General features: G+C 40.2%; 1 protein-coding gene across 1 annotated transcript; it reads right to left on the reverse strand.

Annotated features, from left to right (window-relative positions):
- Positions 1-4,878: 4,878 nt before the first annotated feature.
- LOC105198998 (hypothetical protein) lies at positions 4,879-5,385 on the reverse strand. Its single transcript, XM_011165881.3, has 2 exons — positions 5,252-5,385; positions 4,879-5,178 (listed from the first exon to the last, which is right to left on the reverse strand). Exons 1-2 carry the CDS (start codon positions 5,312-5,314, stop codon positions 4,993-4,995), a joined length of 249 nt encoding a protein of 82 aa, XP_011164183.2. The 5' UTR covers positions 5,315-5,385; the 3' UTR covers positions 4,879-4,992.
- Positions 5,386-17,440: the final 12,055 nt, after the last annotated feature.

Here is a 17,440-nt window from a genome sequence, read left to right on the forward strand (position 1 = left end):
ATACAAATTTTACAAAAAAAAAGTTGCAAAAAAGGTTACATTTGATATACGATTTTGCACAGATTGCATAGGGACGAATTTGAACGTTTTAATATGCCTCTGCTTTCCGAGTCTATTAGAGAAATAACATAACTTTTAGATTAGCTCTTTGATTAACTCTCGAAACAAGTCATATAAATTAGTAGCGCAACTTCTGCTCGCTTTAAAAGGAGATACGTGTAATTAGATTTTTTTTACATCATTATTTACTTCTGCAAGAAATAGCAAAGATCCTCATTGACCAAAGACTCCTTTCACATTATAGGCCCATTGAGGATAGGAAATAAAATACACATTGGACTGAGCTATTATCTCGTATTTTCTACTTCTAGTATCTCGTTAAGAAGAGCCCGCGTACAGGCCAAAAACGAAGGAGGCACGAAAGAAACGAAAGAGGATATAAACGCCACGTACGCGAGCGAGGCGGGCACAATAATTACATACACATCGCACGCGTAGATTCTTTCTATTACGATTTATAGTTCTCGCCGTAGCTCGTTCGGGGAGCTAATCGTCGACCGGATCCTTCCGGTCGATATAGTCGTCTCTCCGGCTCCCCCGTCGTGTTTCCTGCCGATGCAGGTAGCTGTAGCACGGCCTCCTCGGCAGGTGATTACTTTTCACCGTTACCACGCCGTTTCTCTCGTAACCGGCGATGCATTTCCCCCCGCGCGACGCGTGCAATTACTTATCCCACCGTTAGCGCCGTTAGGTACCGTCGTTGATGCGCGTTAGAGTCGCTCGGAGAGAGACGGCCGAATTCGAGGCCCGACGACGACGGTCGGCGAAGGCGAAGGCGAAGGATCGACGGAAGGAAAGAGGGATGAAAGCTCGTAAACGCAGAGACGGGAGAAGAGGGCGGGCGGAGGAGTCGAAGAGCCGAGAGAGCTGCTGGTCTGAGGGACGAAAGGATGGGGCCCTGTCGGAAGAAATGGAGAAAGAACGCTAGAGGCGAGGAGAGGCGAGCCGAAGGGACAGAGGTAGGGGTAAACGAGGTATGGAGCGGCGGCTTCAAGGCTCGATTATGTGATATAAAGTTGCCAGAGTGAGGGGTGACGAAGGAGGTCGGAGAGGGATGCACCCTCGTTGATTGAGCCGCCACCTCCAACGTGCCGTGAACACATGTGCTGGTGGCAACGCTCTGATTGGAAGCCAGATGGGCTCTTCAGCCTCTTACTTCCAAGCACAAACTCTCACCTCCTCCTCTTCCTCCTCCTCTTTCTCCTTAGCTTCCATCTTCAGTGTCTCCTTCTTCGATATCCGAAACTCACAGTCACCTAGCGCGCAAAGTACCGCAGTAGATGACTACCCTACGTCGGTTACCAGTGTTTCATCTGGATAGATGTCTGCGATTGCCACGACTAGGCTTAGAACGAACCGAATTTATCCGTGGGAAGAGAGCACTGTGCAGGGGAGTTTGCTTACTGCGGCGAATGTCGATATCCGTCTAGATTTATTTTGATTAGGTATATTAGCGTTTGACTTTGTATTATTGGTTTCAAAATAACGGGATACTCCTCGAACACAGATACGAACTATACGATTGTTGAAAATTTTCTAATGTTTCCCCATCAAAAGTTTGCGACGGCTTTCGCGAAATAGCGCTATGCTTTATTCAGGCTTTCACTTCCTTTTCTATTGCGTACCGGAGTTGCGGCTATAACCTCCGTTCTAACGTGCCAAGAGCTATTCAAAAAATCATTGAGAGAAGCTACTCCTTTGCGTTTAACGGTGTCGTTTAAAGTTCGCAATACTACTTGGCTATTCTCACCTGATATGTTGCGATAGAATACATATTAACGAATTGAAAATTCGCGGAAAACTTTCTGAAAGCTACAAAAGTGCGAAGCTCACATTCTCGAATGCTCAAATATATTTATGAGCTGATAAACATATTTGGGCGGGTTTCTAAATATTTTAAAAAAATATTCTACAAGCATTTAATACTTTACTACACAAATGATAATAGTATGAAAGAAAAAAGTAATCGATAGCGAGAATTCATGAAGTAGATAAGAAAATAAGAAATTTTTCCAACGAGATCAACAAAGACTTATTCGAGGTGCAATTAACTGTTTTCGTGTGACAATTGCTCGAGTTTATTTAACTTCATAGCTTGAAGATATCATTTGTGCTTGACGTGCAGAGCCTATTATGTGACGAATGTCTATTCCATTCTGTAAGAAATCTTAGTTAGAGCAAGTCGAGCTGGCTGTATTCTTCAAATCAGCGGGTGGTGTCGCGTTCTGTCTAATGCAGTGACATCATTACGGGGCACAGTTGTATCCTCGTAATAAAGACTTTCCGATTATATCGCCGTAACAGCCATGGCTATAATTACAGTCTCAACAGCAGTCTATTAATATTATATATATTTGTAATTCAGATGCGAGACTTTTTTTCAACTTGGAGCTCGTTATCCATCATTGATTTTCAATCCGGGGATTGGCACTAGACGTCGCGATGGAAAACGCGACGTTTCTTGCGTGCATCGTGGCGGTTTACGAGTGGACATAAGCGGGCTTGTTAGGACGAGTGGGCGGATGGCACGAAGATTTTCAGCGACGGGGGTTTGTAGTCAGGACACAAGGGACAGTTCACCGGCTGTAGCCACCGGCGGTCCCCAGAGGTGGCGACCCTGTTGCAGGCTGAACCTAGCCTGTGGTCGCTGGCTTGTTAGATCCAGTTTGGGGTCGCGGGGCATCGGGGCTGAAGAGGAACAGGGGAAACCGGGATGGCTGGGGTGGAGGGCGCTACTCTTCAGTAGACCGCAATCGGGTATGCAATTTACGTGGTGTCCGACCTCTGCGATCCGAGCCACCATCCCTCCCTCGTCTTCTCGATTCGGTGCTTTCCAACCCGTTTCCACTCCTCCCTGCCCCGACCCCCCTATCCTTTCTGTCCCACGCATTTCGAGGATTCGCACTCGTGAGCCAAAGGGGTTGGGTGCGATGCTGCCGGCTCTCTGCATTCGATACGCAACAGTGAAAACGTCGCACACGGATGGTAAATTCTAACTATAGCGTTGGCTGCCAAGAGAGAGAAAGCGAGAGAGAAAGAGAAAAAGAGAGGGGTGGAGGAGGAAGAGGAGAAGCAGAGGGAGTGAAAGAGAGAAAGAAACTGGGGAACACGTGGTGAATGAAGCAGAAGAACGAAAAGCTGTCGCGAGCAGAAGTTTCTATGTTGCTTAGGTGGGAGTTGGTTTCTTTTCTCGTTGCTGAAGGTAGCCATGATTTTACCTGGCCGGGGGTCTCTATAGCCGATAACGCGCAGGAAATTGGTAACAGAACGACTGCTTGAACACGTGAACTAACAATCTGTCGACGTCAAAAAATGTTTTCGCCGCTACTTCCATCGTTTCTTCAAAGATTCTGCGCGCGTAACGTCAGACGGGTGGAAACCACTTCTACCGCGGAACGTTTGCAATAAATAAATATTTGATTTCTCTTCAAAATGATCCTTTGACGATGTCGTTTATTTTCGTACGGGAAAGTACAAATAGACAGTACGTTGAAGATAAAGAGATTGTCTTATCCATTTTGCATTAGGGGTCAATGTAATCATTGCTAGCGTCGAGCAGTTTACATGCTTCACATGATTCTATCTGTTCAAGCAGGCCCACGTGCTAAAATCTCAGGCTGTTCGACGCGTACCAATGCAAATGTCAGGTCGAACGGCATTATCCGGCGTAACGTGCATGTTAATCAGACGAGGCTACGTCGGGCACCAGCACCGGTGGCATAATTCGCTCAATTTACAAGCATTATCGCGCTCGTTGCATTTAATCGCTGAAAATTAGGTTATGCCACCGAGCTGACGTGACCAGCGCTGCCGGCTTTTGCCGTATTAAAACTTTTTTTTCACGCTTTTAAGCACCGAGCTTGTAAAAAAAAAAATGGGAAAAGTGAAATCGCGCTGATTTAAAAAGCGTTATAAAAGCGTTTTCAGTTTGCGAGATCATCGCGATACTCGTGTAACATTGCGATGCTTCTGTTTTAATACGATGATGAAAGTGGAGATCCTGTATCCAACGCATCTATATTCGCGTGAAATATTATTACTTAAATAAAATAATGCACCGCGTGAAATACATAGGTAATCCGCGTAGTCTTCTGTTAACATTTCCAAGCGTCGTTATGTTCGTCGGCAACACTCAACCAGACAGGCATCTACTTTCACCTCTATGAAATTTATGTATGGAAATATTCGTATGTGCATAACGCGACGTGGAATATCGCATCCAGCAGCTGGAGGCGCAGTCAGCCCCCTGTGACGACATTTCGTGGGAAAATAAATTTCTAGCCTAGCGAAACCGCCAACGGAGTAGAGATGCGCGCTCGAACGACTTTTTTTCCTTGCCGCTTTCCTGGCATATCTTGTACTGATTCTACATTTCGAGGACATCATCGTTGCAAATCCAACATTTTTTACGAAAACCCCCAGGCACGATAAAGAAAAGCGACCAAGTTCTTTTTACCTCTGCATACGCGCCGTACATATCAGTCGCAATAATGCTTTTTTAAATTAACAATATATACGAATCACAATGATACGTGCGATTTTTAATAATTGATAATAAAGAAAAAGCTTTAAAAGAAATATTCGAAAAACCGATTGTTTTTTATTGGTTTTTGTACATATGTATTAAGAATGTATAATATGCATTTCAATATCACATACAAATTATGAGACAGTTTTATAAATATATCTCTATCAAAACTTTCTCATTTTCTTGATTATCAAATATTTGCAACTACATATTTTTCGAAAAGAATTATATTTATTCTCGTTTAAGCGTGATACTTTTTTTTATTGCTATTCAAAGATTACAAGCGATAGTTCATTTCACTAAGGAGTGCAACAATACAGTTATATTATTTTTTCTCTCTCTCATTGTCTAATGAAATTTCATTGAAATTTCATTATTGTTTCTGTCCACAATAGTTTTTGCATTTATACTTCTATTGCCGATGGCAACACAAGTGGAGTGTCTTCGATCTCACGCCTTCTTCTTGTTTGAACGGTAGAAGAAGCTCCCGTCGTTGTTGAACTCGTCGTAGTTGGACTCGTCGTAGTTCTACGGCGGCATCCACGGCGCCAGCCCCGGTAACGGCGGCCACCCCATCCCCAAAATTGTTCCTTCGCACAGAATAGCATGTCGTTATTTTTTGGAAATTCATCGATAAGGAATTATTTTTGAATTAAGACTTACAGATTCTTGGAACATGGCGCACATTACGATCGTCACGATCAAGAACACCAACGTTAGCCTCATGTTGAAGTCTTGCTTTGGTAATGCTCGGACTGTAAATGTTTATGTTGCATCGCAATGGCGATATTTATACCATGCCGCTGAATAACGATCTATTGGTTAATCATAGACAATGAATAATAGTACGTGTCTGTATTGTCACTTTCGCAGCCACTATCTTTTGTAATGAGGCTAATTAATAATTTCACAAAGCATTGGACATGTTCCGCATGTTTTTGGACGTGTGTTGTTAATATAAAATTGTCACGTACGCGTGCAAGCGGAAACGATTCAGACCGGCATATTCAAATGAATTCCGGCGTTACAGGAAAAACAAGTAATGTTCCAAGGAAAAAAAGAACAACACTGTCATTTGTGTTGGGTATTTTAAGCTTTTGTTTTTCTTTATATGTAAAAAAATATTGTTAAATTGTTATCGGCACTGCTGAAGTTTGTGCATAAATTAAACACTGAATATACCGTAAGCATTATATATATAAAAAAAATTATTGTGTATATAAAAGGAAATACGATCTAGTAGTATTCATATTTAATTTGCTGTGACTTGTGAACAGAAATTAAGATACTTTCTCTCTGCGTTCATACAACTGCAAAAAAAAAATTGAAATTACTTTAACCGTTATTAGATCGGGGTATTAACGAGTCGCGTTCTTTTTTCGCCTGTAATCGGATAATACGTTGACAATGACTATCACGGGACGTATTACGGAAGGGAATACAAGGCGGATCCGAGCCCTACATGCTTCCAGGGAGGTTATACGGTAATACAACCTCCCTTCCTTCACTTTCTCTCTCTCTGTCTTTCTCTCTGGCACCCTCGTCAACTCATACCACTCACGCCATACCCCAACAATCGAAGCCCGTCGCTCGTTTGGTATTTAATCCCCTCTTCCTCCCTGTTGTCAGCCGATTTGATAACGCCTGGCAGCACCTTACACGAAAGAGGACGACAGGGCAGGGAAAAGGACTAAATGGAAAGAAAAGAGTTTGTGCCTCGTAAGAGCGTCTTTTGATTTATATCGTTGAGTCTACCGAATGACAGCAAACATCAATCATATGAATGGAGGTATCGACGAAAGGCATATGAGCCACCGTCAGCCGTGTATGCGAATCTCGCGTTCCAATTCGATAGGTCAGATGGAAGGCAAACATTTTTATGTTTCTCAGTTACTGGCCTTTTTCCCTTAATTTCACGACTCTGCCTTGTCATCTTAAATGAAACGTCTCGTAAAAACTGAGGAGCATCGTTATACAAAAATAAAAGAGCTCAATTACTAAGATACGAATTTATTTCTGTGTGTAATGAGCTCTCTTATTTGGGTATCACGTTTATTTGTTCATAAATTCATTAGAATTAAATTGTCCGGCTTGATTAAATGTAATATTTTTACGTAAGAAAAAGATCTATATATAAATTTAATGCGTTAAATTTTTTTACCTTTTAATTTTTCGTATCACGCTAAATATAATTCTCAATACACATAAATATTTTAATTTTTGCACAATTAACGAAAAAAAAGAATACATTATTAAAATTATGTTATTAAATCTAATACTTTGTATACAGTGTATACACACATACCATAAAATATGTATGTCATAGAACACAAAACGAATATTATGACGAGTACGAAATATCTTTTTTGATTTTCCAAATAAATTTAATCTTTATCATGGATCAATATTTAATTTTACATCTATATTTAAAGCTTTATAGAAAAATTAAATTTTCAGTTACGAGAGCGCAATTCTATTTCGTAATTATTTAAAAAAACAATTAATCCAATAAATAATGAATGTATCACAATCGTTAAACCTAACGAAAACATATTTAAAAATTGTGCTAGATTAATTATAACAATTATATGATAATTTTTCGCTGTTTTATAACTATTATAATATTTTATAAGAATATTAATATAATCAATACAATTTTAACAATAATTTCAACAAAAACACAATAAGAATGTAAAAAAAATGCTCAAAAAATGCATCAATAAATAACAATAATTTTGTTTCAGTAACGTAGTTTTTTTTCTTTTATGCATATATATTTTTGTATGTGTACGCGTATACATATATATATGTGTTTTTTCATAGCTTTATAGGCTTCGTTAGGTGGCGCATGCATTTTTTTCGGAAATACGCTTCGCAGCGTAGGATCATCTTCCGTGCGCGGCTGGCGCACGTGCGTGATTGGCAGAAATTCATTTCGCACGATTTACATGCCGCGCGGAAATTGCGTGTCTGGTGCGCGTATGCCACGAGACCCTTTGTTTAGATGGCAACGTTTGTCATCGGTTCTCTTGGCGTAGGTGAGTTGTCGTACGGTAGACAGTATGAGGGTAGGAGGATGACTCCAAGATAGACGCCGGAATATTGGGCACAGATGCAGGCAGACTGTGTCAAGATTACTTATGATCTTGATAATACTCAAAAGTTACATCGTAGATTACATGGCTTTCGTCCCACCCGAGCAGTGAATTTCAATATCACAACGACTTTCTTCTTTGGCAATAACACTCATTTGTTCTATGTCAATTTAAATTAACTATTCATCCAAATTGCAAATAACTGTTTTCAATTTCTCTTTATGTTTTTTTTATCTATTATTCTTCTTTGTTGTCACAAGCATTTGTAACTACAGATTGCTAATTAGTTATTAAACATTTTAAAAATAATTCGCAGTACAAACATAACAAACATAATAAAAAAAAACTATGATAGAAATCGGGTAAGAAGGTTTTTAATTGAATTAAACGGAGCGTTACATCCAGTTAAAAGTATTACAAAAATATTTTTAAGAGACGAATATTTCTCACATAAGCGCAACAATTGCACATGTGTGTGTATGCGCGCCGGTTGCACTATTCAGGCCACATGCATGAGGTCCGCGATGTTTGCCGATCAAACAGACTTTATAACGAGATGAACGCGTGCAGCCTGTTGACGGAAAATATTGAACGAACGTAAGCTCCCAGCATTGTCCTCGACAAAAGAGCGGCCAGTTTGTACGCGTCCAATGAAGGAACGCACCCCTCGCCGGCAGGTCGACCCCTCGTGATTCTTGGATCCAACATGAAACAGGTCTGTTCAAGCAGTATCGAGTGCGTCTGACATCGATTCGGGGAATATCAATTTAATAACCGGGACATTCGCTCGTGATTATTCGAGCGAAATTTTTCCGTGAAAATAGCTTACGAAAACATCGCATATATAAAAAAAAATATAGTTTTTCGATCATTTTTGTGCCTAAAAATTGTGTCTGCATCTTTTGAAATATTTACTGCATTTTGAATACAGTAAATAAATACAGCAAATATATATTTACTCTCAATAAGTCGTAGAAAAAGAGAGAAATTTGTTACAATAAAAAAAGCAATAAACATAGTAGGAATTTATTGCGCAAATATATCGACATAATAACTATGTTATTAACAGTTTTAATTAAATATCAACATGTGTGTAACTGAAAGACAATTACTAACTAGTCGAATCTAATAAACATCTGATACAATGACGACTATTAGGAGCGTGTGATGAACACTTGAGATAGAAATGCAAATTAATCGACGCAGTAATCGCAAGTGATCCATTCACCTGTGTCCATCCTTCTCCCACCAGCACTCAAACAGTGGCCTGGTAATGGGATAGCCCCGACCACAATACACCCTTCAGTGAGGCGGAAGAGAAACAAGGAAACAGCATTACCCGGGAAACGCGTCGGTAATCCCGACCGATCCAAGAACCATCGGTATCAATAGATGTATCAGCTTCAGTGTTACTATCATCGAAGTCAAGCTCTATCAGTGTTCGAGACGCCAATCGATAGTATAGACATTCGAATAGTGAATCGTGTGAAAAAGCAACGCGAAATCTCCGTTTGAATCGTCAATAAGCTTAAAACGTCAATCTTAGGCTGATATTTTGCAATATAATCAATTTACAATTAGGATAACAATCATAGCGCGAAACATGAAATTGTGCGTATTATCCCAATAGAGTAATTACATAGTCCATCGACATGCATACGACGAGATTATCATAGATTAATGAAGTGATCAGAACAAATTGGCCTGCGCGAACGATGCTGTTTCGGCCGGATAATTGGCACGCCGTATTATCCCAATTTCGCGGAAGTACATCGACACGAAAGATCGATTGTTCGCTCCTCGCTAATCAGGGAGCGTTAAGCTCAGGATCGCGTGAATTTCCACGAGGCTTCGGTCAGTTGCAGAGAAGGATGGTCACTTGAGATCCAAGGATTTAGGCGTGTGATGCTTGATGAAGAGGCTATTGCACTAAGTCTAACCATTGCACGTAGAAACGGCCGTTAGGAACGTCACTGGTGCTCCGTTAGGCGGCTTACGAGGCAGTTACCAGGCCGTTACCGTGTCGATGGTGCCACTTGTCTCGAGAGAGACTGCTACCTGCTTCAGCTTCACCCAGATGAATGACGCGATTTCGGCGGGGTATCCGGTTGCACTTAACCCATCAATCGTCTGATTGGCCTCGGGACAATGACTACGGACACTGATAGTATTCTCCTGTATTTCACTGTGTCTCGCCAGGTTATTCCTATCTTTATCTTTTTCGATAAGTACATAAAATTACATTTAAAAGTAATATATTTTCTTAGCCCCAAACGACACTACGGAATGCAGTACCTCATAATACTTGTCCAATTCTTTTTGAGCCAAATTTTGACGAAAATTTAGTAAGAATATTTATTGCCGATTATAGTCTTTATTATACCAATTTAATTTATTGCACATTGATTTTTTTACGGTATTGTTGGATATCTTGTTGAAAAATTTCTGACCTGCACCGAGCGTATTGTGCATTGAGACATGCGGAGATGCAAGGAGGTAAATGAAAAAGAACGAGGAAATAAACGGCGCCTTAGGCGCGTCGTCGACTGCTGTTCTTCGTAGATAAAATAGACCAGGCCATCCAAGAGTAAGATAGATGTAGCTGGTCGAGCAATGCGAGGGATCGGCGCCAAAGAGCTCCTTAAATCACGAGTAATCATTTCTGACCAATCGGCGTACAAGCTTCAAAGATCGTAGTGCGGTAATTTACTGGTGAGCGGATTTCTTCGCCCTCTTCACGGACCGCCAAAAACAATTTAAAGCGATCTTTCGTACGCCACACTTTTTGTGTTTTATCATGTGTATTTAGACAAGCAGAAAGTTGTAGAGATTTTTTAAAATTTTGATATATTATGAGAAATATATATTGTATATAAATTTATTGTATCTAAAAAGGCCAAACACGTTTCGACTAGTTTCATCTTCAGTGAAGAAAATTAAATTACGTTAGTCTTTAATAATTAATAATTGAAAATTTTGTTGTGACGCCAAGTGATAGTCTTCTGCGAGCACTATGAGGAATCAATCATAGATATATAAAAATATTTATTTATCCGTCGTAAATATGTGTATTCGTAACGTGTTGTTAACAGATTAGCTAGAGATGAATAAAAATAGATATATCGTATTCAACCACGGTGCTCGTTATACGATCGACATTATTTGCTTAGGGAATTGCGGTCTTCCGTCACATTGAATAACCTACTTCGTTACACGCGACAACGTTAGCTGCGTCATCGATACCGCAGTGCGTCTCGTGTGCCCCCTTTTATCCCGGCTAGGTTACTATCGTTTAATCCATTTTGCCCCCCCCCCCGTATTCTTTTTTTCGAGATCACGAAACAATCTCTGTCGCGATAAAACGATGGATCTCTGCAGGTCGCGGCGCGTATGGTATCGGCTCCATCTCCCTCCCCTTTTGCCTTCGTCTACTTTTATCCGCGTCTCCGTCTCGGTTCTCCTCTTTACCGCGAATAGTATCTCTCAACCAGAGACGATTTTTCGCCGGAAGGAACGAATCTAGCACCGACCGTGCGCTACCGCCTTGAATTTCCACAGCGCACAGTCGATCCGGCTCCCGGCGAAAATGGAAAGACGAAACTTTATTTGCGTCTATATCTAGAGACGTCGCCAAGATTCGAAATCCTGAAGTTGAATTTCGCATACCTATGATCGACGCGCCCATACGGTGCGCCTAATTAATCTTTGATACTTTTGCATTTAACTAATTGACGATATCGTTGCATTAGAAATAATCAAATTTAAAATAATCAAATAATAATCAAATTGAAGTCGTAAAATTATTCATTTATTTTGGCAGAATAATGAATAATGAATAAATCTAAAAGTATTTTAGATTTAAAGTATTATAAATTATTAATTAATAATTATAATTAACGCGATATTGACATATTTATAACGTGTTATTAATTACAGTGGATAACATTTCAAATAGAAGCCGTCAAGGCAAAACATACTTTTCAGCAATTTACATATACATCGGTGATTTTGACGTTTTACATTCGTCCCAATGACTTGACTTTTTGGTTACATCAAGGTAATGAACTCGGCCGAGCTATCATGGACGATATTATGACGGCGGCTTAAAATAAGCAGAAAGTTGGACCGACTAAAGCGGAAGTATTGTAATTATGCTAATAGCCTTGGCGTTCAAACGGCTTGTGATGTGGTCTAGTGCCGGATTCGTTCAGGTCGGTCGATCAAACCAACTTTTCCTTCTACTTATTAATATTACCTGGCCCGCAATCATCTCTCTTATTCCCTTGCTTTGCTTCTCTTACTAACCGATCTCTGTGGTCCGTCTTTATCTACTTCGTTTTCAATTTTTTTTATCCTCTTCAATATATCCCATTGCGCAATTCCCGAAGTAAAAATCTTTAGCATTTCTTCATTACTTATGGCTCGGCCGTAAAGTTACCGCTGACAGAAAGTATAAGGAGTTCGTCAAGAGAACTGATAGAGGAAAGAGATACACGTGGGACGTTAAATCTCTTATCGAAATGAAAAATCTACTGTGCGCGTTTAACCTAATGTAGAGAATAAAAATTTCTTTGAACGATAATATACACTCAGAGAAAAGTTTCTTTAAAAGAAATTTGTTTGAATCAAAGAAATTTGTGTTATATGATTACAGAAAAGTTTCTTTGATTTGAAGAAATTTTTTGGTTGTTCCTTTTATTAGAATTAAAGAATCAGTTTGGTTGTGCAACTCAAAATCTTCTTTTAAATGAAAGAAATATATTTTTGAAAAGCAGAACAACTAATTTTTTTCTCACATTTCTATCATTGCTTTCTTTGAATTAAAAAAAAAATATTTGTTTAAAAAGCAAATTATTTAAACAATTAATTTATTTACTAAAAAGTCTAATAACGTTATTTCTCGAAATCAAAAAATCAAATAAATTTTTATTATCCTTAAAGATAACTTTTCATTTAAACTTAAAAAATCAAGAAACGATTTCAATGTAAACATAATTTTTCTCTTGTGTAAAACAAATGCTCTCAAATTTTATTGAATCTAGATATTCAAGTGCGCGTATTAAGAGACAGAGACAATGAAAAATTGTTATCGAGAGAAAATCGATTTTAATCTTTGTCCATATCCTTGATTGAAAGAAACCTGTATAGTGCGCCGCGGTGTCAGGAATATCATATGTATAACAAACTTGATCATTTGCGGTATTCGTGATTGAAAGTAAACTGCGTAATGTAGTGTCAGGAATATCTCGTATTCAACAAATGCACGTACGGATTAAGTCTTTGAGAGCGATATATCATTAGGGACTGTTTACGAGAATGCTGCAATATTAACGAACACACATCGTAGCGAATGTAACTACGAACGCAACGGCAAAGCCGCAGTTGGCATAGTAAACAACCGACGTAACGCCGTATTTATTTACTGTATTACTTACATTGCATTGCGTACTCCCGCCTTCTCGTTATTCCTGTTACCCTGCTATATGCTGTGGCTCGCTCATTAATAGTACCGCAGAGTTACTTTTGCACGTAGATCTCAAATTTCGTGCGTAAACTTGGATCCAAGCTTAAGCTTTCGAATATACGAATATTATTTTATAAATAACGATAAATGTTAATGTTCTCTTATTAGTTCTCTTATGCAGTGAGAGAAGTGCAATTATTATAACTTTACAAAAATTTTTGAATCAGCAGTAGTATATCATATCCTAATAGTTTTTGTTCTCGACGCAGGTAAAATTATATAAGATCTACATGACGAGAAAGCAATTTGGAAAGTGAAATGCAATTACCATTAATTTTTGTAATTTCAAATAAGAGAGATAAGGTAGATTTTATAATTTTGCAATTTTGATTAGTGATTTTCCGACAAATATGCGCAAAGGCAATTTATGGAAAGAAGCGCCAACAGAAGCATAATTGTGACCTCCGATTTAATAAACGGTTTTATCGACGAGATAATACCGCGTTGCAACTTTCACTTTGTTTGTCTGCTGCAATTTTAACGATGGCATAAATAAACGATCATTTTCAACGCGCGGCACATTACAAACAATAGGCGGTGCCTATCTACGCCCCCCGCGATGAATCTCTATATATAAATATATTCAAGAACTTGCGAAGAGCGAAATATCGTTGCAGTCTTGTGTCTCTCCGCCGAAGCTCCGAGGGAGGATATTATCTAAAGCCAGTCTGCAACCGTCTATCGAGCTGTACGTCTCGCTCGGTGCTCCATCGAATCTCGCGGATCTCCAGACGGCGCGGGGTGGAACGGGCGGTAAGGTCGGATCGGATGGGGGTGATCGGTGCGGAGTAAGTAGAGGAAAGAAGTCTGGATCCAAAGGAATATTTATCGAGTGGATATTGAAATTGATGGTCGCTACCTCAGACATGCTAATCCGACGAGCGAACGGATTTCTGATAACGCCCGGCGACGGGCAAGAAATAACAGAAGGGTAATTCAAATCGAAGACGCGCCGCCGGCGAGATTACTTATGAGGTTTACTTATGAGGCACCGTGGAAAAACGCCGTTCCCCCGCCCCTCCCACCCCCCCCGTCTTTCCCTTGCGTAATCTCTGAGGGAAAGACATTCTGCCGAAATCAGGAATCCGCCGCGAGCGAACGAATGTCGCAAGACGAGAGTTTGTCAAAGGGATATATAGTAAAATATGAATTTTAGCCGCAGACACAATTGGAAGCCAGGATAAAATGCAACGGTAGTTTCCGTTCCCGATTTCTTATTTCTTAATTGATTCGAATGTATATCGCAATTATTTTCAGATGCGACACAATATGGAATTTTCACGTGGAAAACTGCGTTTGATACTATTGTATTAATTACGTATATTAATTACGATCTACTGACAGAAACGGTGTCCAGAAATTGCCTCCTAGCGATAACGATAATGCGCGATTTCCAGTAGGCTCGCGGGGTTGCCTCATTAAAAGTACATAATAATCGTTCATTCGGCCACGGGCGGGTTGCGCGTAAATGCTCGGAATGGTTTTTATCGCGAAAACGGAGAAACGCGGCGGCGCGAGTCCGGTTTTCTCTCTTCACAAAAGAATAATATTTCCGTACGGCCATTACACTTACCGGAATAGAGAGAAGGGTGCGTTGTGATAACCAGCAGCCACCCGGTTAACGCGGCCGATGCAAAGACGGTGGGCAACGAGAGGCGGCAAAAAGGTTATAAAAATTCAATTAACTTGGCAATTTTAATTAATTCCGTATTTATATGACGCGATAAACAGAAACTGCCCCCCGCGCGGCAGTTTCGTTTAATCCCCCCTATTGTGCGACGGCACCGGCGGCCGCGGTAGATGCGCAAACCCGATTTTCACGCGGCACGCTTCATTCTGCCCTTTCCGCTTCCGCCGCTGATTCCAATTGCCGTTTGCTCGTTTGCAAAGGGCAAAAACGAGAGATAAAGATACCAGGCTCACATCTTTCATTGCCATTTGTAATTGTTTCTGTCTCGTTTCGGAAAGTTCATGTGCCATTGTCGGAAAAATCGGAAGTAGTCACTGAAATTAGATACAGCGCATGCAAACGCGCGCGTTTGAGAAACGCATTGTCCGGTACGCGAAAATTGTGTAGTTATTTTATTAATAGTGTGAGAAAAATCTATAAAAGTCGTGCATATAATGACCAGCAGAGATAGCGTTTTCAAATATTTACAAGATTTCAAATATTTAAATGCGGAAAAAGTGTGAGACAGAGACGAGAGAGAGAAAGAGAGAGAGAGAATCTTGTTAGCCCGTTCTTTTACGTGGGACGTGAAATTTCAGCGTAAACTTGAAAGTCTCGTCGACCGTAAGTACCGCGTGCACGCGGGTACGGATTTAAATTCGGGCACCGCAAAAATTTCAGATCGCACGGGAAGGCTTGATGGCTCGGGTCGCGGCCCGTCGATGCGAGTGGAGTTTTGCGGCTGGTTGCAGGATTGGCTGGTTAATTTCACACTCCCATGATTATATAGGCGAGATAGAGAACATTTATATTCGCGCGCGCGGAGAGTCGAGGGTGTCTGATTGGGTCCGATATTCCGGGAATAAAAAAGTTTGAAGCACCACGGAGCAACGCCGCGCTCACTCGTCGTTCGCCTCTCCTCACACACACACACACACACATACACATACACACACACACACACATTCTCTCTTTTTCTCTCTTCATCGTTTCTCTTCTCGCCAGCTGGTTGTCCCTGTTCCACGTCGTTCGCCCCCGAACTCCCTCACGAAAGCGTATGGATATCCAGGAACGTAAATGTATAGACGTAATGCCGCTGTTCGCCGAATCGAAATGTTCGATCATACGCGAGATTGGCTCATTCTTTACCTTCTTGCGGCGTTCTATTTTTCGTTGGGTCAATGAGAATAGGTGTGTACTAGTGGTACTTTGATCGCCGAAGAAAAAATGGATCGAACGCATCGAAAGAAATCTTGCGAAAGTTAATTTGTGACCTTTCACAAGTTTCCGAGCAGATGCTTCCAAGTGGATGATTGTCGCCATTTAACTCCTGAAAGAGACTGTCTTTTAGATAAAATATATGACAAGCATAGAGTTGACAGATATAAGATTATAAATAATTGATGTTGTTATAATTAATAATTATTATTTTTAATAATTTCGTAATTTTGCTTTTCTTTTGAAACAATTGCTGTTTTTAATAATTTCATGATAAAATTGTTTAATTTATTATGAAACGAGAGATTTTAGGTATTAAATACTTAACGGAAGTTTAACAAGCATATACTAAATTATTACATTCTAACATTATATTTGTTTTTGCATTTTGATTAAGCAATTGGCGATATTATACGTAAAAATCCATATCGTGAAACACGCCTTAATCAAGTGAGATCTAAGATAATGCCCATATTATCTGTTTTATAGCTCATAGACTCATAATCTGCAGCGATATAATTACCTTTAATGGCATTTTAAGTACTACTGCTACGTAATGAAAGCATTGTTAAAAGGTTTTGTAGCGATTAACGTTATGTAACAATGCATCAAATATTTTTGAATGATAATATTAAAAAAATTTTTTTAATGACTTAAAGATAATTGTATATTTTGTTAATAAGAGGCATGAAACAAAATTGGAAGTTACAAATACAAAAAACAAATGTACAAATCTTTACATCTTTTTGATGTACATATTATACTATTTTTTCTTTTTTTAGACACTTGATAAAACTTTTTCTTTATCTCCGAACATTCGCGCTGATGCATCCTCGCTCGCGGCCGAACGCGATAGCCTGTAATCGCGAAAATTTGGAAAAGAGATTCAGTGGACCATTGTAAAACGAACAGTGGTTGGGGATGGGGAGGAAGAGGGGAAAAGGTGAGAGCGAATGGGTGGTAATCTGTAGCAAAAATGCGACTCGCGCGGGACTCGTTTCGAACGGTCGGACTACGCTGGCCGCTTTTAGTGTGAAATGAATGCTTGTAATTACGAAGGGGTCGCAAGGCGGGAGAGACGGGGAAGGGGTCAGCAACCAGGGGTGGTAGGTGGAGGCGTTGGTGGAACTGGTCGGGATAGAGGATGGGGGTAACGGAACGGTTCGCTAAAGCCGCACACGCCGGTCCACAATGATAGACTGTACCGGCCACTTGATCGGTCAGTTCATCGGTGTTGGTTCGGCGCAGCACGCTACCCATCCTATCATAATGTCCACTAATTGTAATAGCCACCCTCTGTCCGTCGGCCGTCCGCCCTGTCGAAGATAAAGGGACAGGCGAAGCGA

This window comes from Solenopsis invicta, chromosome 2 (genome assembly GCF_016802725.1).
Source record: "Solenopsis invicta isolate M01_SB chromosome 2, UNIL_Sinv_3.0, whole genome shotgun sequence".
Classification (NCBI taxonomy): domain Eukaryota; kingdom Metazoa; phylum Arthropoda; class Insecta; order Hymenoptera; family Formicidae; genus Solenopsis; species Solenopsis invicta.

Excerpts from the sequence above, each read along its gene's own strand:
- LOC105198998 (XM_011165881.3), bottom strand. The coding sequence starts at position 5,314 with ATGAGGCTAACGTTGGTGTTCTTGATCGTGACGATCGTAATGTGCGCC. Across the intron at positions 5,179-5,251 it reads GCGCCATGTTCCAAGAATCT|GAACAATTTTGGGGATGGGG; the intron begins GTAAGTCTTAAT and ends TTCTGTGCGAAG.